Source organism: Procambarus clarkii, chromosome 55, assembly GCF_040958095.1.
Source record: "Procambarus clarkii isolate CNS0578487 chromosome 55, FALCON_Pclarkii_2.0, whole genome shotgun sequence".
Classification (NCBI taxonomy): Eukaryota; Metazoa; Arthropoda; class Malacostraca; order Decapoda; family Cambaridae; genus Procambarus; species Procambarus clarkii.
In genome coordinates, this window is record NC_091204.1 from 17,253,338 (window position 1) to 17,275,905 (window position 22,568).

At 43.9% G+C, this 22,568-nt stretch overlaps 2 protein-coding genes and 1 long non-coding RNA gene across 4 annotated transcripts; 2 read left to right on the forward strand and 1 right to left on the reverse strand.

Moving 5' to 3' along the window:
- Window positions 1-52: 52 nt before the first annotated feature.
- On the reverse strand, window positions 53-16,947 carry LOC138349770 (uncharacterized). 2 transcript variants are annotated; one of them, XR_011222957.1, is made up of 3 exons: window positions 16,838-16,947; window positions 13,125-13,520; window positions 53-410 (listed from the first exon to the last, which is right to left on the reverse strand). It is a non-coding gene; the product is annotated as an uncharacterized lncRNA (long non-coding RNA). The 2 variants fall into 2 exon arrangements; XR_011222958.1 differs by having other exon boundaries at window positions 13,125-13,574; window positions 16,838-16,946.
- Window positions 16,948-17,166: 219 nt separating this feature from the next.
- On the forward strand, window positions 17,167-18,122 carry LOC123756188 (splicing factor 3A subunit 2-like). Its single transcript, XM_069305615.1, has 2 exons — window positions 17,167-17,179; window positions 17,425-18,122. Exons 1-2 carry the CDS (start codon window positions 17,167-17,169, stop codon window positions 18,120-18,122), a joined length of 711 nt encoding a protein of 236 aa, XP_069161716.1.
- A 2,502-nt stretch (window positions 18,123-20,624) lies between these two features.
- Window positions 20,625-22,127, forward strand: stops (SOCS domain-containing protein stops). Its single transcript, XM_045737338.2, is given in 4 exon segments — window positions 20,625-21,006; window positions 21,008-21,244; window positions 21,246-21,533; window positions 21,535-22,127. Coding segments are annotated over 4 exon segments (1,179 nt in total). The 5' UTR covers window positions 20,625-20,925; the 3' UTR covers window positions 22,108-22,127.
- Window positions 22,128-22,568: the final 441 nt, after the last annotated feature.

Sequence of the window (22,568 nt, forward strand, 5' to 3'; positions counted from 1 at the left end):
GTGGTGAGATTAGGAGTGGTGGTGGTGGTGGTGGCTGGTGAAATCGACACAAGCATCGGTGAGACAGGGGTTCGAGTACCATCAAGCTCCTACTGTAGTAGACGCAGCAGCTGCAGTGGTGGTGGCTGCCATTGGGGTAGGCGAAACTCTGAGGGTACACGAAGTTGATTGAGAACTTCTTGCTTTGCTTCAGGTGGACCAACCACAGGAAACAGTGGCGCGGGTGAGAACAGCATTGTAAGTGGACCCCCTTAGCATGCACCACAGTGGTGAGGCAGTGGGTAGTGGTGGTGGCTAGGTGGGTGGTAGTGGTGGTGGCTAGGTGGGTGATAGTGGTGGTGGAAGTTGGGTAATCCTTAGGTGGGTGGTAGTGGGTAGCAGAGGTCTTCAGTTATTCTTCCTTGTATATCCTGCGAAATATGAATTACCAGATTACTTTCAACACTAAGCTTACACCTCATTATATGATAATGAAAATACTACTAATACTCATGATAATAATAATAATAGCAGTAAGAAAATTAGTTAGGGCTAATGATACGTAATTAAAGATAAGGTGAACAGTCCTACACAAAGCACTGAGAGAAGTATGTAGGACAGAAGTTGTGAAGTACACATGGGGTGGGGAACATCACACAAGACTATTTCCTCTCTCACCATAAATATACGAACATACAAACTACTTCATCCTTCATACTTTTCATCAACGTATCTCGTTCATGACAATGAATAAACAACAAAACGCTCCTTCGTCACTATTCATTGAGAGACGAGACCAGTTGTGGTGTGGGGTAGACATGGTGGGAGGGGGTGTGGAAGAGGGGTATGGAAGGGGAGTGTGGAAGGGGGGGTGGGGTGGAAAAGGTGGGATCAGAGTGTGAAAAAACACAGGGCGCTGCCCGGGTGACGGTGTAGAATGAGTTGCCAGGTGTTAGGTACACAAGCCGGGTTAACCACAGCGAAACAATAGTAGCGGATTAGTTTTTCAAGCAAATTCTACACCTTGTGGTACCCGGGGTTGCGTCCACGCCCGAGGAGGCCTGGTCGACGACCGGGCCGCGGGGACACTAAGCCCCGGAAGCACCTCAAGGTAGCCTCAAGGAGACACAATGACTAAACACCCCGTCGGTGTTCAAAATATGATAATCACTTCCCAAATGATCAAACTTGTTGTAATTTCATGTCAGACTGCGAGCAGCGGCATCTAACAGCTTGGTTGACCAGACCACCAAACAGGAGGCCTGGTCAGAGACCGGGTCTTGGCCACATTAATCCACGAAACAACTTTCAGGCGTCAAGGTCGAGCCTTACCTCAAGGTAATCTCACCCTAAAGACATTCTATACCCTTTACTCTATATATATATATATATATATATATATATATATATATATATATATATATATATATATATATATATATATATATATATACATATATATATATATATATATATATATATGTATATATATATATATACTTCATATATTATACTATCAGGTATAATATATGAAGTATATATGAAGTATGCTCGTAGCCCCATACCCCCTTGTGTATGCCCGTAGATGGAGTATGCCCGTAACATCCACCCACTTCTCCCATAGTATTTACTACCTGTCATAACACAGGGAACCTGCTTCACATCTAACGTAAGCACTGTGTTCGCCTTTGGCTCAATACCCAGGTGTTCGGCTGACAAATGTATCAATGCACAACGAAATCGAACAACGGCACAACGAAATCGAACAACGGCACACCGAAATCGAACAACGGCACAACGAAATCGAACAACGGCACAGCGAAATCGAACAACGGCACAGCGAAATCGAACAACGGCACAACGAAATCGAACAACGGCACAACGAAATCGAACAACGGCACAACGGAATCGAACAACGGCACAACGAAATCGAACAACAGCACAACGGAATCGAACAACGGCACAACGGAATCGAACAACGGCACAACGAAATCGAACAACGGCATAACGAAATCGAACAACGGCATCGACTTCGGTTCCATCGACTTCCTAGACGGATAGTTGCGGACCCGAGTTCAATTCCATAGTCTCAATGTTTGTCAGTGTTCGTTGATTTGGATAATTAATGGGTGGGAAGAGCAAGGTAGATATGAAGGGATAGCGAGTAGAAGGTGATAAGATATCAGTTTTTGTACGGCAGTATAATGGACTAGACGAGACGGGCCAGATGACTAAGAGATAGTAGGATAACAGGCTATAGCGGTATGGTACTGGGTCTGCAAGATAGAAGGTTATCATAACATGGAAACAGGTTAGGGAAAAGCATATTATATACTGTAGGATAACAGGTGTTACACAGGCTGTATGATATCAGGTGTTGCACAGGCTGTAGGATAGCAGGTGTTGCACCGTCTGTAGGATAGCAGGTGTTGCACCGGCTGTAGGATATCAGGTGTTGCACAGGCTGTAGGATAGCAGGTTTTACACATGTTCTAGCCTACCAGGCGTCGTATAGACAATAGGATAACAGGTATTGTACACTATACGATACCTGATATCATACAGACTGTAAGATAACAGGTGTCGAGAAAGGAGCGATCGCCTGTCAGCCTTAAGTATGAATATTGCAGTATGACAACTGAGGCGGTGACCCACAGTGACCTACAGTCGCTATCTAAACGACTGTGAAACTCTCTCTCTCTTTCTCTCTCTCTCTCTCTCTCTCTCTCTCTCTCTCTCTCTCTCTCTCTCTCTCTCTCTCTCTCTCTCTCTCTCTCTCTCTCTCTCTCTCTCTGTCTCTCTCTCTCTCTCTCTCTCTCTCTCTCTCTCTCTCTCTCTCTCTCTCTCTCTCTCTCTCTCTCTCTCTCTCTCTCTCTCTCTCTCTCTCTCTCTCTCTCTCTCTCTCTCTCTCTCTCTCTCTCTCTCTCTCTCTCTCTCTCTCTCTCCCTCTCTCTCTCTCTCTCTCTCTCTCTCTCTCTCTCTCTCTCTCTCTCTCTCTCTCTCTCTCTCTCTCTCTCTCTCTCTCTCTCTCTCTCTCTCTCTCTCTCTCTCTCTCTCTCTCTCTCTCTCTCTCTCTCTCTCTCTCTCTCTCTCTCTCTCTCTCTCTCTCTCTCTCTCTCTCCCTCTCCCTCTCTCTCTCTCTCTCTCTCTCTCTCTCTCTCTCTCTCTCTCTCTCTCTCTCTCTCTCTCTCTCTCTCTCTCTCTCTCTCTCACACACACACTGTCTTCGCTGGAAGACAGAAGAGTTAGGGGGGGACATGATCACCACATTCAAGATTCTCAAGGGAATTGATAGGGTAAATAAAGACAGTCTATTTAACACAAGGGGCACACGCACTAGGGGACACAGGTGGAAACTGAGCGCCCAAATGAGCCATAGAGATGTTAGAAAGAACTTTTTTAGTGTCAGAGTGGTTGATAAATGGAATGCATTAGGAAGTGATGTGGTGGAGGCTGACTCCATACACAGTTTCAAGTGTAGATATATAATAGAGCCCAATAGGCTCAGAAACCTGTACACCAGTTGATTGACAGTTGAGAGGCGGGACCAAAGAGCCAGAAGCTCAACCCCCGCAAGCACAAATTTTGAATGATTTATTCGTAAAATCCTGGGAAGGCAAGCTCGTTGACCATACTGGGAAAGATAAGATCGTTGACCATACTAGGAAACATAAGATCGTCGAGCACACTGGGAAAGATAAAATCGTTGAGCATACTTGAAAAGATAAGATCATTGACCATACTGGGAAAGATAAGATCGTTGACCATACTGGGAAAGATAAGATCATTGACCATACTGGGAAACATAAGATCGTTGACCATACTGGGAAAGATAAGATCGTTGACCATACTGGGAAAGATAAGATCGTTGACCATACTGGGAAAGATAAGATCGTTGACCATACTGGGAAACATAAGATCATCGACCATACTGGGAATGATAAGACCGTTGACCATACTGGGAAAGATACGACCGTTGAGCATACTGGGGAAAGATTAGATCGTTGACCATACTAGGAAACATAAGATCGTCGAGCACACTGGGAAAGATACGACCTTTGAGCATACTGGGAAAAGATAAGATCGTCGAGCATACTGGGAAAGATAAGATCGTTGACCGATAAGATCCTCGAGCATACTTGGAAAGATAAGATCGTTGAGCCCACTGGGAAAGATAAGATCGTCGAGCATACTGGGAAAGATACGACCTTCGAGCATACTGGGAAAGATAAGATCGTTGACCATACTGGTAAAAGATAAGATCCTCGAGCATACTGGGGAAAGATAAGATCGTCGAGCCCACTGGGAAAGGTAAGATTTAGAGCGGTGTGGCGGGAGCACCCACTATAAAGTAATTGGAGAGGAAGCCAGACCAATGAAAACGTGTTTGACAAGAGCAAGGTGACGCCATATACAAGTTACCAGCTCAACACACACACTCACCAACCTGTCCTCCTACAGCCAGTCCTACAACCTGTCCTCCTACAGCCAGTCCTACAACCTGTCCTCCTACAGCCAGTCCTACAACCTGTCCTCCTACAACCTGTCCTCCTACAGCCAGTCCTACAACCTGTCCTCCTACAGCCGGTCCTCCTACAGTATGTCCTCCTACAGCCGATCCTCCTACAGCCGGTCCTCCTACAGCCGATCCTCCTACAGCCGGTCCTCCTACAACCTGTCCTCCTACAGCCGGTCCTCCTACAGCCGGTCCTACAACCTGTCCTCCTACAGCCGGTCCTACAACATGTCCTCCTACAACCGGTCCTACAACCTGTCCTCCTACAACCTGTCCTCCTACAGCCTGTCCTCCTACAGCCGGTCCTCCTACAGCCAGTCCTCCTACAACCTGTCCTCCTACAGCCGGTCCTCCTACAGCCGGTCCTACAACCTGTCCTCCTACAGCCGGTCCTACAACATGTCCTCCTACAACCGGTCCTACAACCTGTCCTCCTACAGCCGGTCCTACAACCTGTCCTCCTACAGCCGGTCCTACAACCTGTCCTCCTACAGCCGGTCCTACAACATGTCCTCCTACAACCGGTCCTACAACCTGTCCTCCTACAGCCGGTCCTACAACCTGTCCTCCTACAGCCGGTCCTACAACCTGTCCTCCTACAGCCGGTCCTACAACCTGTCCTCCTACAGCCGGTCCTACAACATGTCCTCCTACAGCCGGTCCTACAACCTGTCCTCCTACAGCCGGTCCTACAACCTGTCCTCCTACAACCGGTCCTACAACCTGTCCTCCTACAGCCGGTCCTACAACCTGTCCTCCTACAGCCGGTCCTACAACCTGTCCTCCTACAGCCGGTCCTACAACCTGTCCTACAGCCGGTCCTACAACCTGTCCTCCTACAGCCGGTCCTACAACCTGTCCTCCTACTGCCGGTCCTACAACCTGTCCTCCTACAGCCGGTCCTACAACCTATCCTCCTACAGCCTGTCCTCCTACAACCTGTCCTCCTATAACCTGTCCTCCTACAGCCTGTCCTGCTACAACCTGTCCTCCTACAACCTGTCCTCCTACAACCTGTCCTCTTACAACCTGTCCTCTTACAACCTGTCCTCCTAAAACCTGTCCTCCTACAACCTGTCCTCCTACAACCTGTTCTCTACAGCCTGTCCTCCTACAACCTGTCTACTTACAACCTGACCTCCTACAACCTGTCCTCCTACAGCCTGTCTTTCAACCTGTCTACCTACAACCTGACCTCCTACAACCTGTCCTCCTACAACCTGTCCTCCTATAACCTGTCCTTCTACAACCTGTCCTCCTACAATCTGTCCTCCTACAACCTGTCCTCCTATAACCTGTCCTCCTACAACCTGTCCTCCTACAATCTGTCCTCCTACAACCTGTCCTCCAACAACCTGTCCTGCTACAACCTGTCCTCCTACAATCTGGCCTCCTACAACCTGTCCTCCTACAACCTGTCCTCCTACAGCCTGTCCTCCTACAACCTGTCCTCATACAACCTGTCCTCCTACAACCTGTCCTCCTACAAAGACCAAATCAAGAGAACAAGCCGGATACATAGGTGTCCATCACTTGTAAGGGGACTTATACTTAAGAAACAGTCACTTATAAAATAGACTCTGAGATAGATAGATAGCTTAAGCCTCAGGAGTCTTTACACACACAGAAATCACAATAGCGTGATGCATCAAATGAACAAATTCACAAGGGCCGATTAAGGCGATTCACTCAGTCGATTAAGGCAGCGTTTGGGATCCTCTTGGACGTAGGTTCGAATCCTCGTCACTTGTAGATCTGTTCATCAGGAGTCTTCCGTTCCGAAAATAGACCAAGAGCCTTGAGGAGCTCCTCTCAAGAGAGGCGGATACGAGGGGAAGACTTATATAAATGAACGAGAGCCATTGTCAAAGGGGTTATAAATAAATAACTGATTATCTATATCTATAGAAATTATCTATAGAAAATTATCTGTTATCTATAGAACAACGTAAGTAACTATTAAATGAACATGTCAAGATCTGGAAGTCTGCATACAATTGTCAGTATCACAGACTATCTTGTTGACCAGACCACACACTAGAAGGTGAAGGGACGACGACGTTTCGGTCCGTCCTGGATCATTTTCAAGTCGAGGGTGATGATTGTGACAATCGACTTGAGAATGGTCCAGGACGGACCGATACGTCGTCGTCCCTTCACTTTCTAGTGTGTGGTTTGGTCAACATACTTCAGCCACGTTATTGTGACTCCTCGTCTGCATACAGACTATCTTCTTGAGGTTATCTTGAGATGATTTCGGGGGGCTTAGCATCCACGCGGCCCGGTCCTCGACCAGGCCTCTTTTTTTTTTTTTACACTCCCCCCCCAGGAAGCAGCCCGTAGCAGCTGTCTAACTCCCTGGTTCCTACTTACTGCTAGGTGAACAAGCACATCAGGGTGAATGAAATTCTGCTCATTTCTTTCCGCCTCCGCCGGGGATCGAACCCGGAACCTCAGGACTAATGAATCCAAAGAACTGTCCACTCAGCTGTCAGACTATTCCCAAGTGCCCGGATATCATTCACAGACCATTCTAAAGTTCCCGGTTATCATTCACAGACCATTCCAAAGTTCCCGGTTATCATTCACAGACCATTCCAAAGTTCCCGGTTATCATTCACAGACCATTCCAAAGTTCCCGGTTATCATTCACAGACCATTTCAAAGTTCCCGGTTATCATTCACAGATCATTCCGAAGTTCCTGGATATTCCCAAAATATTCCAAGGTTCCTATATATTATTCACGATATCAGCATCCTTCCAAGACTTGCTTGTTATCTTAAAGTAGGAATTAAAATAGATTTTAGGAAAAAAACAAAATTTTCAACAATAGATTAAAAAACACACAATTTGATTTAAAAAAAAAAGGTTATTGGTTAGATTTGGATATAGCAAAGGAGTTGCGAAAGTGTATATATATTTAAGTGTGGTGTATATGTACTCCTTTTACGGGATCACCATAGCCCGTGCTACATGGATATTTCGTCCTGAGTAACTAAATCTAAAACAACAACAACAACTGTACTCCTTTAAGTGGGTGTATATATATATATATATATATATATATATATATATATATATATATATATATATATATATATATATATATATATATATAATATATATATATATATATATATATATATATAGGTACTTATTTAAGTGTGGTGTGTATGCTTTATAAGTGTGGTTCACAGGTGTATATATGTTGTGTATACTTCTATAAGAATGGGGAGTATTGTCGCAAGTATGACGGTGTACACAAAGGTAAACTCCTTATAGTGTGGTGTCCGTGAGTAAGCATGTGAGTCAGAAGTACTCGAGTATGAGTAAAGTGAATGTGAATCCAAGCCAGGTGAATCCTCGTTGGTCTGAATGAGACGAATGATTGTCCAGTAGAGGTGAGTACTTCCATTCACCCGGGTTCTAAGAGACTCGAACCCGTGAACCCCACCTGTGTGAAGCTCTATCGACCGAGCTATTGGGGAGCCCAAATAAGAAAAGTTTACGGAACTTTTTAGATGAGTACTTGTCTGCCTGAGAGAGATGTGTATGCATTTGCCGAGGTGGGGAGCGGATGTCGTTCGTGAGAGGGAGAGAGAGAGGGAGAGAGAGAGAGAGAGAGAGAGAGAGAGAGAGAGAGAGAGAGAGAGAGAGAGAGAGAGAGAGAGAGAGAGAGAGAGAGAGAGAGAGAGAAGGGGAGAGAGAGCTTGTGTATCCTTGTAGAGTCATAAATAATAAAGAGGTTTAGACAAAAGAGAGGCCGAACATCCCCCAAAGTCAAGTCACTTGAATGGTGTTTGGCTGACGCTTAAAACACTGTCTCTCTCTCTCTCTCTCTCTCTCTCTCTCTCTCTCTCTCTCTCTCTCTCTCTCTCTCTCTCTCTCTCTCTCTCTCTCTCTCTCTCTCTCTCTCTCTCTCTCCTCTCTCCTCTCTCTCTCTCTCTCTCTCTCTCTCTCTCTCTCTCTCTCTCTCTCTCTCTCTCTCTCTCTCTCTCTCTCTCTCTCTCTCTCTCTCTCTCTCTCGAATTGAATCCAGGAAACCGTACAAAGAATGCCAGAGAGCATTAGCGAAGATGGAACGAGTAGTCCAGAATGAATATAAAAGAAATCATAAATAAACGCAAACGCGAAATTAATTCACCGCAAAAAAACACTTGTTTTAGAACGCCCAACATGCAGGAAATAAGACGGAGGGTCAGCAAAGAGCATGCAGGAGAAGTGACGGAGGAACTAATGAAATTAGACCCCTAAAATTAACACAAAATACGTCAATAGTTGCATTGATATTTACTGAGATGAAAATAACTTGAGGAAGTATTCGCGAGACCTTGGCATTGAACTACTACAAAGCGAAGTGGAGAAGTGTTTGTTGACGTGCCCAGAGGAACCCAATACTGCAAATCTAAACAAACATCTTTCACCTATCTTGACTAAAGTGGAAAAAAATGGGGTATATTTCTTCGCACTCTACACTCACACACACACACACACGAGATAGAGTTCAAAGCTGGCGTCAAAGACCTCTATTTGACATATTTGACGGATATATCATTTGTTATTTCAATATAAATAGCATTACTTTGACGTTTTGAATATGTAGTTTCCTATCACAATATAGTATCGTGTCTCTATAGACTTGTAACTCCTCCTCTCAACTAATAGGTTTATTTCCATACGTTATTACCTCTAATGTACAAAATTACTCTGAAAAGCAACGACTCACATATATCCACGATTTCTATACATTGGTTGGATTAGGTTAGGTAGGTTGCTTGGGTGTGCACGTTGTGGCAGGTTCGTCAGCACTAAGCCTGAGCCATCACGTGACCTTGAATCATTTCCCTTGGGTCAACAGCAACATCAGTAAACTTGCTGATAGCAGAACCTGAACAACACGCCTGAAATGGACCCACAGAATGAACTGAATACAGATAAATGCAGTTCATTCATTGCTGGTAAATGTTGGTTTCTAAGACTGGAAAAATATACTCATAAGACGGCCATAAATATTGAATTTCTGGGAAAACAAATTATGTAAATGAACAGAAAGTCCTGGTTAGTAGAGAGGTCAGACTAAGACAACACTGAAGAGTCTATGATAAATAGGAGCCACACACACATTCACCCCAAGAGTATACTGAGAGCTGTATACCGCTTCACAGTATATATATACAATGAAAGTTTACTTTAATCCTGGGTCATGTTCTAGACTAAAGTATTCTTAATGGTTATTCAGAAAACTATTGAAAACTATCTTCCGCTGTTAATACACCCAGACTTAAACAGCGATTCACCGAAAGATGTACCCAGCATATCGGTGTATATTATACACTAAAAGTTTACTTTAGTACTGAGCCAAAGAATACCTACTGGATGGTTAGTAAGCTAGAGTAACTGGCATTCTAACCTCCTCCAGAAATTGAAAATGAAATTGAAATACGTTTATTGAAGCAAAATACACACAAAGGGATGAGGTAGCTCAAGCTATCCTCAGCCCGTTAACCTCTCCAGAGGTTGAGAGGACTTGAAACCCAACAGGTAAGCTGAAACAATGCATATTGATGGTATATTTTTCCATCTTCAAGACCCAGGCAGAACTGCCACCTCACACCAAGACCCCTGAGTCTGAAGCCCACGCTAGCAACACCCTCACTGAAGTTCACTGAAGCTTAACAACTCGACTATTCTGCCCCCTTGTTAACAAGCTTATGGCACGTGACACGTACATAAATAAATCTGTCTGTCACCATTCATCAACCGGGTACTTTGGTACTCCACTGTAGGGTACAGGACTGTTTCACTGCTTACTAAAATGTCCCAAAAGTTAAGAACAAGGCTATATAATTGTTATATAACACCTATTCAATGCTACTGATTCAGTGTTAATTAACTTGACTCTCTCTCTCTCTCTCTCTCTCTCTCTCTCTCTCTCTCTCTCTCTCTCTCTCTCTCTCTCTCTCTCTCTCTCTCTCTCTCTCTCTCTCTCTCTCTCCTGGCGGGAGTCACGTAAGGGGCTAGGAGGCAACAATGAATGCATTCCCGCACCCTCACTCCTTTGGGACCTCTGTGTTGGGGCCTCTGTGAGGGCGGTGGGTGGAGAGGGCGGAGACGGAGAGAGAAATGTGCGCGGAGGAGAAAAGGCGGCTTGAAGAAAACAGGAAAAAATCGTGGAGAAGATTCGGGCAGGTAAAGTTGGGGATAAAAGAGTAAGAGAGAGAGAGAGAGAGAGAGAGAGAGAGAGAGAGAGAGAGAGAGAGAGAGAGAGAGAGAGAGAGAGAGAGAGAGAGAGAGAGAGAGAGAGAGAGAGAGAGAAGCAAGGTATCACCCACTGAGAATTACAAGAGCTTCTCACCACGCACGCCCACCAGGAACACAGCTCTCAAGAGTGAACTACTGTACTGAAGGAGAAGAACGTGTCCCCTCCACGCTCTCTATCAATGCAGGCTCTTGTCCCCTGGTCGCTACTGGCCGCCGCGTGGATAAAAGTTCGACACACTCAAGCGCGCGCCAGCTTAACTAACCTTAACCAACACAAGCTGTTAAAACCCGCGACTTTCACCATTCTACGTCACTGTTGATATTACCTTTATCATCATCCTAGCGAGTATACTTTAGAGACGAGGTTTTATAATGCTGGCGGAGGATTCAGGCTCGGATGATAATGGATTACCGGGCGTTCTTGCGTCAACAGTGTATACTCACCATGTTGTGCTTGCAGGGGTTGGGCTCTGGCTCTTTAGGCCCGCCTCTCAACTATATAACTGATTTTTGTTGTTTTTTACACATACACACACACACACATCCCCAGGAAGCAGCTGTCTAACTCCTAGGTACCTATCTTACTGCTAGGTGAACAAACCCATCAGGGTGAAAAAAAACACTGCCCATTTGTTTCCGCCATCGCCGGGGATCGATCCCCACGACTATGAATCCGAGCGATGTCCACTCAGCCGTCAGGCCCCTTACCTGTGCGAGCATCAGGAGTTTCTTCACTCAAATACAGCTGTATTATACATCGCGTCCTGGTTGGGATTTATCACGGAGTTTGTGGCATTATTTTCAATGGTAAAGAAAGTATATTTTCTTACTGATATAGATATACAGAAAGTTTAAATACAATGCCTGAAGATTTCTTTTGTGAAATCTTGAGGTTCTCTTGAGATGATTTCGGGGCTTTAGTGTCCCCGCGGCCCGGTCCTCGACCAGGTCTCCACCCCCAGGAAGCAGCCCGTGACAGCTGACTAACACCCAGGTACCTATTTTACTGCTAGGTAACAGGGGCATAGGGTGAAAGAAACTCTGCCCAATGTTTCTCACCGGCGCCTGGGATCGAACACGGGACCACAGGATCACAAGCCCAGCGTGCTGTCCGCTCGGCCGACCGGCTCCCATTCACAGCGAATAATTAACCGGAACCTCGTAAATACTTAGAAATTTAGAAGGTTGAATTACTCAACATTGCAACAAAATTGTTATAATATAAACAGTCCAATTCGCCCACTAACTATATATTGGGTAGAAAACTATATTATTGAAATATATATATATTAATATATATATATATATATATATATATATATATATATATATATATATATATATATATATATATATATATATATATATGAAATATATATATATATATTGAAAAATATATTATTGAAATATATAAAAATAAAACAAAAATCCAAATGCAATATATATAAAATATAAATCGCGAATACAAAAAAATACAAAAAAAATATAGGCAGTGGAATTAGAGCCAAGTTTACAAGATCCAAACAGCTGAACCAAGTGTGGAGCACCACAATGGTCTCAGGCAATGTTTGGGTGACCAAATACGGTCTTAGTTGGTCTTATAACCAACACTGGTTACGCGAGCTTTAGGGGTAAATTATGTCAGCTAATACTGTTGAGTCTTTAATCAGTATAGTCTCTCGCTTGTCTCTAGACAGTATAGTCTCTCGCTTGTCTCTAGACAGTATAGTCTCTCGCTTGTCTCTAGACAGTATAGTCTCTCGCTTGTCTCTAGACAGTATAGTCTCTCGCTTGTCTCTAGACAGTATGGTCTCTCGCTTGTCTCTAGACAGTATAGTCTCTCGCTTGCCTCTACCCAATACGGTAATATCTCGCTTGTCTCTAGACAGTATAGTCTCTCGCTTGTCTCTAGACAGTATAGTCTCTCGCTTGTCTCTAGACAGTATAGTCTCTCGCTTGTCTCTAGACAGTATAGTCTCTCGCTTGCCTCTAGACAGTATAGTCTCTCGCTTGTCTCTAGACAGTATAGTCTCTCGCTTGTCTCTAGACAGTATAGTCTCTCGCTTGTCTCTAGACAGTATAGTCTCTCGCTTGTCTCTAGACAGTATAGTCTCTCGCTTGTCTCTAGACAGTATAGTCTCTCGCTTGTCTCTAGACAGTATAGTCTCTCGCTTGTCTCTAGACAGTATAGTCTCTCGTTTGCCTCTACCCAATACGGTAATATATCTCTATATATTTATCTGCAGTTCTCTCTCTCTCTCTCTCTCTCTCTCTCTCTCTCTCTCTCTCTCTCTCTCTCTCTCTCTCTCTCTCTCTCTCTCTCTCTCTCTCTCTCTCTCTCTCTCTCTCTCCGGTGAAGCAACTTACCTGAGCGCTGGGTATAGCGTCTCACTTTAAGTTCCTCATTGTTTACGATGATTGATTGATGAAGCTTTAGTCACCACAAGAGGTGGCACGGGCATGAATAACCCGTAATCCTTGTTTATATCAAGCCAGAGTTCTCGCGTCTGAGTCTTGGACTGTCTCAGTATTGCCTATTTCTATTTGTTCTTCGTTCTGGTATTATTCTGTTCTTTTGGTTGGCCTTTTGTGTTACTTTTTGTTCAATATATTTCTGCATTCTGTTTGGTTTTTATCGTTAATTGAAAAGGTCATATTTTCTAATGTTTTTTTTTTGGGGGGTCACTCACGTTACTCACGTCTGGGCTGGTCACTCACGTTACTCACGTCCTGGGCTGGTCACTCACGTTACTCACGCCTGGGCTGGTCACAATATACCGTAAAAAAGTTAATTATTCAATCCCAATAGCGATAATTCTGAACAATAATAATAATAGTTAAAGAAATTAGTGATAAAATCACCAGCAATGATCATTGATAATTTATTTTATAAAAAAACAATGAAAAAATCCACTTTTAGTATCAATAACTTCTCTTAAAACCCCAAAAATAATAATAGGAAAATGAAAAACATCAGTCAGAAAATCCTGAAGCTTAGCAGCCCGTCCTCCTAAGGTTTGCCAACGTTTCAAGAAAACTGGTCAGTTTAAAGTGGTCTCTCCTACCCTACCAGAGGACCCAAAACAGAAAACGGGACAGTAGGTCAATTTCGCCAGCCGCTTCCTATTTTTCTAGTTCAACAATTTTTGCCCTTAGGGAACGCATACGATCGAAAAACGACGTTCTTTGTAGGAGGACAGGTTGTGTAGAGAGCAACACATTGACACGATAAGCACATCAATGTGTCGTGGAGACCAGACACAACATCAGTAGGGAGAGACTTTGAGCAAGATATAAAAAGTTACATCAGTTGACCAGACCACACACTAGAAGGTGAAGGGACGACGACGTTTCGGTCCGTCCTGGACCATTTTCAATTCGAGGTCCAGGACGGACCGAAACGTCGTCGTCCCTTGACCTTCTAGTGTGTGGTCCTGGTCAACTTACTTTAGCCACATTAATGTGACTCATCGCCTGCAAGTTACATCAGAATCACTGCCTCTGGAATTTTGTTATGACACCTATGTCCAGGACTTCTGTCATTATGGATCACTTCTGTCTAAACGGATTCAAAGAACAGCCACTCACATTAAAATGATGGGACTGCACGATGTATATACAGATGAAAGAGTACAGCACTTCCTTTCCACCCTGGCAGATAGTACCTTTAGACATCCTGACCCCTGCATACCCCACCAAGAAACTAATCACAAGCAACCCTCATGCTCACCTTGCTGCTAAATTAAGCACCACAGAACACATTCACAATATACAAGCTGAAAACAACATAGCACAGACCATATACACTGACGGATCACTCAATACAGCTACAGGGAGGGCAGGAATTGCTGTTATTGCTCATCAGTCCGATGGCAGCACAATTCAAAGGAATATAAGAATTAGTTACTGGGCAGTCCACAATGCAAGCCGAGTTGGTAGCAATACTGGTAGCACTCGAAATTATTGACAACACTGAAGTAGACAGCTTAATTATTTCCGACTCCCTTTCCTCACTACTAGCAATAAACAGTTTACAATCAAGTAATAACGTGCTTGTCTCAGAAGGCTAGACATAGATATATAAGCATATTTAACAAGAGGATAAATATAAAAATGTTGTGGATTGCTTCTCACATTGGCCTGCAGGAACATGACAAAGTTGACGCCTTTGCTAAGGCTGCAGTAAATAAAGACAGTATTGAACGGAATCTTGAGTTATCAAATAGGTCCCTTAAAAGTGTCATTAGACGAGCACTCCTGGATGGATTTGAATAAAGTAGAACAGTGCAAACTGGAACTAGCAGGTCCATTGTTCATCACAATGAAATGTGTGAAGTAAAACATGTGTATGGGGCAAGTAACAAAGTCAGTAGACTAACAGATGTTGTCACAAGCTCGAATAAGACTTGGCTACAAGTATCTCTGGCAGTTCGGCTTGTATAGGGATCTAGATGAAGTAAAGTGTAAAGTGTGTGGACATAGACAGGGACACACACTCGAACACTATATCATGGATTTTAGTAAAATTGAGCCATTTAAAGATAAATCTAAGCTCACTCTGTATGATATGGCAACCTATCTTATTACCAAGGGTAAAATACCTGAAATCCTTGCACTGTATCTATATTTCGCTTCCAGTAGATAAACGACATATGAGATTAAGAAACAAGTAGTGTATTGTGAAGACTAACAACAGCTCCCCTATGACTCTGTAATAGCTCCATTGCTCAAACAATTATGTATTTGCGATAAAACCTACCATTAATGTATAATGCCTTACTGTTAATATATAGCTCTTGAAATAGAACATTCTCTGTAACTAGCTGACAGTATAGTTATAAGGTGTGAAGGATAGATGAAATTGTCTATGTAATAATCTAAGTTGCAGTCTGATAAAGACCTTTTGTGCCCTCTGTAATGCTTTTTGCGCTAACGCTCACAGGATGGGTATGGGGTGCACAATAAACTAGCCTCCTCCGGCGACAACAATCACAAAATCAATGACACTAAGCTCTGGACGTACTGTGATCCAGGGAAGCTGCTAGAGAGTGTGACTCTCAGACTCTTAGTGACTCTCAGACTCACAGTGACTCTCAGTGACTCTCAGCATCGCTCATGGTTATACAGTATTTAATCTAAAGATCGTGATAAAAACTCTCTTTTGACAAAGCAGTTTTCATTCTCAAGAAGTTGAGAATTATATATATATATATATATATATATATATATATATATATATATATATATATATATATATATATATATATATATATATATATATATATATATATATATATATATATAATATATGTTTGTGTGTGTACTCACTTAATTGTGCTTGCGGGGGTTGAGCTTTGTCTCTTTGGTCCCGCCTCTCAACTGTCAATCAACAGGTGTACAGATTCCTGAGCCTACTGGGCTCTATCATATCTACATTTGAAACTGTGTATGGAGTCAGCCTCCACCACATCACTGCCTAGTGCATTCCATTTGTCAACCACTCTGACACTAAAAATATTCTTGCTAATATCTCTGTAGCTCATTTGGGCACTCAGTTTACACCTGTGTGTGTGTGTGTGTGTGTGTGTGTGTGTGTGTGTGTGTGTGTGTGTGTGTGTGTGTGTGTGTGTGTGTGTGTGTGGGTGTGTGTGTGTGAGACATTGACACTGAAACCACTGTACAACTCACCCGCAGGATGGGTATGAATGGGGTCCATAATTAGCTAATCAAAACTCGTACCCACTGCGTTTGGGCATCTTGGGGGGTCACCATACGAGTCTTATATACCCTGAGTAAATAGTGCCTTGACACAAACCCTGCAATTACCTCGAAACATATTTTGTATTTCAATTCCATTGCATGTGTCTGTAACCTTTCCCTCACACAGGCTCAATATGGAGGTACATAATAAATTAACTAAAAAAAAAAGTTTATCAAACCATAATAATGCAGTAATATCGACTGATGGACTTGAGAACAATAGCGAAATATGTGAGAACACGAGCACCCACTGGCACAAGATTTCAGTTACTACAAACTGGTGTTTTCGGTAAGCCAGTGTGACACAATCAATCTAGTACCTTGTTCTTAAGGTGACTGAGAGTAAGTCAGCCACGGGAGAGAGAGAGAGAGAGAAGAGAGGAGGGCGGACCTCTCACTCGCTACAGTGACGACTTTTTCACTAACCGCTCAAGGCTCAAGCTGTGATGCTCCTCCCGGCAGCGCTCTCGCTACGCCCCGCTGCCAGACTCACGATTAGACTTCCTTTCTCGCCTCTTTCCTATAATAATAATAATAATAATATCATGAATTATACTAATAACAATAAAAATATATGAATTAAAAATACAAGTATTGTTCCACTTTATTGGGAAATTTTCGGCACTTAATGATAAAACTCTTAACAAAAATGCAGTACTTAGGTATACAGGTGTTGTATCGGCATGTTTTAGGGAACTGTATCGTTGTTACGATGTATTCACGAGGAGGTGTACATCATTTCTCGGTGTACCGCCAGAGTTTAGTGACTGTACTCTAGTCGGGTACTAGATTGTCACTAGGCTCTTGCGCCGGCAGGCCGTGTGTCTCACAATTTAGATTAGTTTACTATCGAGACAATACTTATTCTAACATTTTCTATGGTTGCACACATGTTTGTTTACTACAGCTACAGCTGTACACGTGTTCACTACAACTGTACATGTGTTCACTCCAGCTACAGCTGTACACGTGTTCACTCCAGCCACAGCTGTACACGTGTTCACTCCAGCTACAGCTGTACATGTGTTCACTCCAGCTACAGCTGTACAAGTGTTCACTCCAGCTACAGCTGTACACGTGTTCACTCCAGCTACAGCTGTACATGTGTTCACTCCAGCTACAGCTGTACATGTGTTCACTCCAGCTACAGCTGTACACGTGTTCACTCCAGCTACAGCTGTACACGTGTTCACTCCAGCTACAGCTGTACACGTGTTCACTCCAGCTGTACACGTGTTCACTCCAGCTGTACACGTGTTCACTCCAGCTACAACTGTACACGTGTTCACTCCAGCTACAGCTGTACACGTGTTCACTCCAGCTACAGCTGTACACGTGTTCACTCCAGCTACAACTGTACACGTGTTCACTCCAGCTACAGCTGTACACGCGTTCACTACAGCTGTACATGTGTTCACTCCAGCTACAGCTGTACATGTGTTCACTCCAGCTACAGCTGTACATGTGTTCACTCCAGCCACAGCTGTACAAGTGTTCACTCCAGCTACAGCTGTACAAGTGTTCACTCCAGCTGTGGCTGGAGTGAACAGCTACAACTGTTCAACAGCTCACTCCAGTCACCACTGTAATGAACTCAAATGGTAATTCATGTTTCGTTTTTGGTTTGATCTATTAATGTTTTTGGTTCTAGTATTTATTAGTACACAACAAAGTGATACTTTGAGGCAGCTTCTGGTTGACTCTTCACCGGATGCAACTTCACAACAGTTGACTAACAATTGTTGTGGCTTACTGCTAGGTGAACAGAAGTATTAGGTGAAAGGAAACGAACCTAACCATTTCTGTTGGGATTCGTGAACGAGGGTCGGGAATCAAACAATAGCGCCCCTCATGGAGTGTTATTTCCGTGTGCAGATTTGTAACCAGTCTCTCTAATATTTTCCAAGAGTAAATTATTATATATCTCACCCGTCTGTACCCTAGAGAATACTTTAAAATTTTAAGCAGATCCAATAATTTAGAAGTGTTTTTGAGTGAATTCTAGCATTTATTTATTTATTTATTTATTTATTTATTTATTTATTTATTTATATACAAGAAGGTACATTGGGTTTGTGAGGATACATAGCATAGTATTGACAATCTTGTAAAGCCACTAGTACACGCAGCGTTTCGGGCAGGCCCTTAATCTAACAGATAATTTTAAGTAGGTAAATTCTAGCAGTAAACGACCTTTGAACATTCCCAACTTCTCCAGCTTTGAATGGAGATTACACACAGAAATCACAATAGCATGATGCATCAAAATGAACAAATCCACAAGGGCCGTGATGAGGGTTCGAATCTACGTCTGAGAGCATCCCAGACGCGCCTTAATCGACTATGCCACGACATGGTTAAAAGAATTGCAACCGGGAGATCTACTGACCTTACACGGATCCTGCAGTCTCTCTGGGACATAAACCAGGGTTTTACACAATTCCCCCATGCACTCGAGCTATGTCAATAGGTCAATTCTTTTGACCATGTCGTCTGGGATCCTCTCGGAAGCAGGTTCGAACCCTCATCACGGCCCTTGTGGATTTGTTCATTTAAATGGGGATTATACTATGCAACAATATTCCACTCTAGAGAGCACTTGAAGAATATTGTCATTGGCATGGCAACCCTGGTTTAATAGTTCTTATTTTCAATCCTATCTTTTTCTTGCAGTTATGACAGCGACTTTATTCTGTTCTTTAAAAGTAAGGTTTTCCGACATGATTATTTCCAAATGTTTTATATTGCTCTTTCGTTCTATAGTGTGATTTGACTACGTTTTATACGTGGTTTATTCCATTTTTATATTCTCGTTTTTTTCCATACCGCAGGAATTGGAATTTAACTTAATTAAACATATTAAGTTCTGTAGCCCATTAAAAGACCTGATTAACCTTGAAAGAGCTGCTTGGAGGGAGGGGGATGAAGGTAAGGTGTTAGGGAGGGAGGGTAGCTTTGGGGGGGGGGGAGTAGGGAGGGAGGGAAGGTTTGCACCTGAAGGGCTTGACCCATGGTGTGTGTGTGTGTCAACGCCCTTCACACTGCAGTAACCAACAGAACACAAGTGCCACAGCACTACAGCTGCACTACAGTGAGTCTACAGAGGCTCTACAACACTTCAGTGGTGCTATATCACTACAGTGGCTCTACTGTACTTACATTGACTACCGTGCTCCTAAACTAACAGTTCTTCCTCGGAGATTGTGTCGAAGTCCCCGTGACGACGCCTCTACCCCCATCATCACCACCATTAAACTGATCTTTTTTTTTAAGTGTTTCTGGACAAAATCATCTAAACACTAAATATATACACAACAAAGAATGTGTCTATCATGAACGGAACTTCCCTGTGATTAACAGGGCCAAACTGAGATTCTTTGATATGGTGATCTAATTACTTTATCAATATGGCACTAGAAAAAGGAGAAACGATTTATATATATACAGAATGTCCATAGAAATGCCCTAACTAAAGATCCTTTTCTGTATTATAATGTTCATAAGAATTAAAATAATAATAAAAAACACTTTTTGAAACACCCACAAAAGGATCAGAAACTCTATACAGAATTCGAAACTGCATACAAGTGCTTAAGAAGAAAATGAAAAGGCAGTGAACTGTATATTGTTGGTATAATTATAACTAGACACAACAATATAATTATAACTAGTTTCTTATGGGTAGATAAGCCGCTGTTCGCCTAACACCCGGTGGAATAGGCTACACTTTCTTGTACACTTGTAATAAGTTAATATACTTTTCTAGCAGCTTGGATTTTTTTAGCAGCTTGGATTTTTTTAGCAGCTTGGATTTTAGCTCTATTGCCTTTATATATAATTTTTATTATAATAGCTGTTATTGCCCATCCATGAAATTCTTGGTTGTTACAAAATTTCATACAAACAATAACGGGCTATAAATTCTTGGACAAAATTTAGTAGGAAATTGCAACTTTGTGTCAGGAGAGGTGGACAGAGACTTGTGTCGGCTTCTGTGAGGTAATTTTGTAATATTTTCTGTGGTAAAGTGTTCTGTAATGGATCGATACTCATGAATTATTATCAAACCAAGGTAGACTCTCTTTGTTAAGGTTAGAATACCTTCGTTCAACACGGCCGAGAGACGGAACAAATTTCTGCAGCTCTCGGTGCATTTGTATGGCTTGTCTTCTGGATAATCAATACTGTAATCATTCAGGTACATATTTACCAAGTGATGGCTTTTAAATCTAAAAGTCTAGACGATATATATTATTAAACTAATTATCTTTTTTTGAGGGGGCTTTTATTCCTATGAAATTTTGTTTCATATTATTTTTGTAACAGCGATACCTGATGAACAAATTGGCGTATTAACCAGGGATTTGTTTTAGTTATTCGGCGTTTTGTGGTCTAAAAGAGTGCAGTGATGGCTCAGAGAACTCTGGCAGACGCCCGAGGACTCGTGCTGGGTTGGGGCCCCAAGAAAGGCGAGGACGCGCCCTTTCTTCCAGCGCCTGTGGCCCGTCGTTCTGGCCGCTGCTGGAGCCGGGAACGGCCTTACAGTAAACGCCAAAATGCTGGAAACTCTTCTTGCTGGATGTGCCAGAGACTGTTTGAACTCCCGAAAACGACGAGACGAGTTAGTGGCGGCTTTCACTCCTATGCTGGAGGCTTCCTGTGACCCGGCTGGAGCAGCTGCTGTCCTCATCGACGCCACGCTAGAGTACCACAGCCACCATCTTGACTACCAACGGTGGAGTCTGTAAACTGGGGAAATTCCACAACATTTTGTACGTGACGGCGTCTGTGGCTGTGGAGCAAGAGGTGCGGGACTCCCAGGCTGTGACTCGTCTCCTGCGGGCGCTGCACCGCTGTGAAGGCGGGCTGGACCGCCTGGTGACCCCGGCTGTGCTAGGACCCAAGGTGTCTCACCTTCTCAGCTCCTGGCGCTGCGATACGGACACGCCCGAGGAGGCCCGACATCGTCTTCAGTTTTTCATGAACCACGCGCGATCCACACGACTGTTGCTGCCTAGAACGAGGGGTCCTTCCGGTACCGCTCGTCGACGCCCCGCTGCCTTCACTTCAGGGCGCCTCGCCGCTCTACATGGCTGTCCAGGCCACTGACGAAGATGCTGTTTTGCTGCTTCTGCAGAACGGCGCCACACCTTTCCTCGGCGGCCAATTTTGTCCGTTCCTGCTAGTGCTGCGGCGTCTGTCTAGCCACGCCCGGGCCGTCATTGGACAGATGCCGCCATGTTCTTGTCCAGAGCAGTTGTTCCGAGAGCAGCTGTCTCCTAAACAGCTGTACCTAGAACAGCTTTGTTCATGCCGCCTCCAGCACCCTATCCAGTACCCGCCGGAGGCCCTGGCGGTGCTACGCCTCCTGCTGCGGGCTGTAGGGGCGCGGCGGGTGGATAGAGACCCGGAAATTATCCACCTGCGCCTTCTGCAAGACGGGCTGCTGGGGGGTCCGCCGCCCCTGAAGCACTGGGCGAGGTACAGTGTGCGCACGGCGCTGCGCAGGGCGTGGACACTCCCTCAGGCCACCTCCTCTCTTGGCCTTCCTCTGTCACTCGTCGCCTACCTCGACCTGTGCCTGGATTGACCCCGTTGAGCACCGCTATCTAGTTGAATGCCTGCAGGTCGGCGTTCAATCCCTGATGGTCTAAGTGGTTGGGCACCCTTCCTCCCCCCCCCTTTCCATCCCAAATCCTTATCCTGACCTCTTCCAAGTGCTATATAGTAGTAATGGCTTGGCGCTTTCACCCTTGAAAATTCCTTCCTTCCTTCGCCCTCACTTTCTGAACGTTCCTTCCTCACGTGGTGAGCACGCCTGAACGCCAAGATGTAGACGCCAGGTTCAGCACCAAGCCTGAACGTCGGCGACCAGGGACAATATCACGTCCAACGAAGACACCAGGGACATTATCACGTCCAACGAGACACCAGGGACAGTATCACGTCCAACGTGACTCCAGGGACCACGTCCAACGGATCACGAAAGATAGCACCAGTTCCAATAAAAGAAATTATATATCTGTAAAAAAAATATACACGTAGAACACA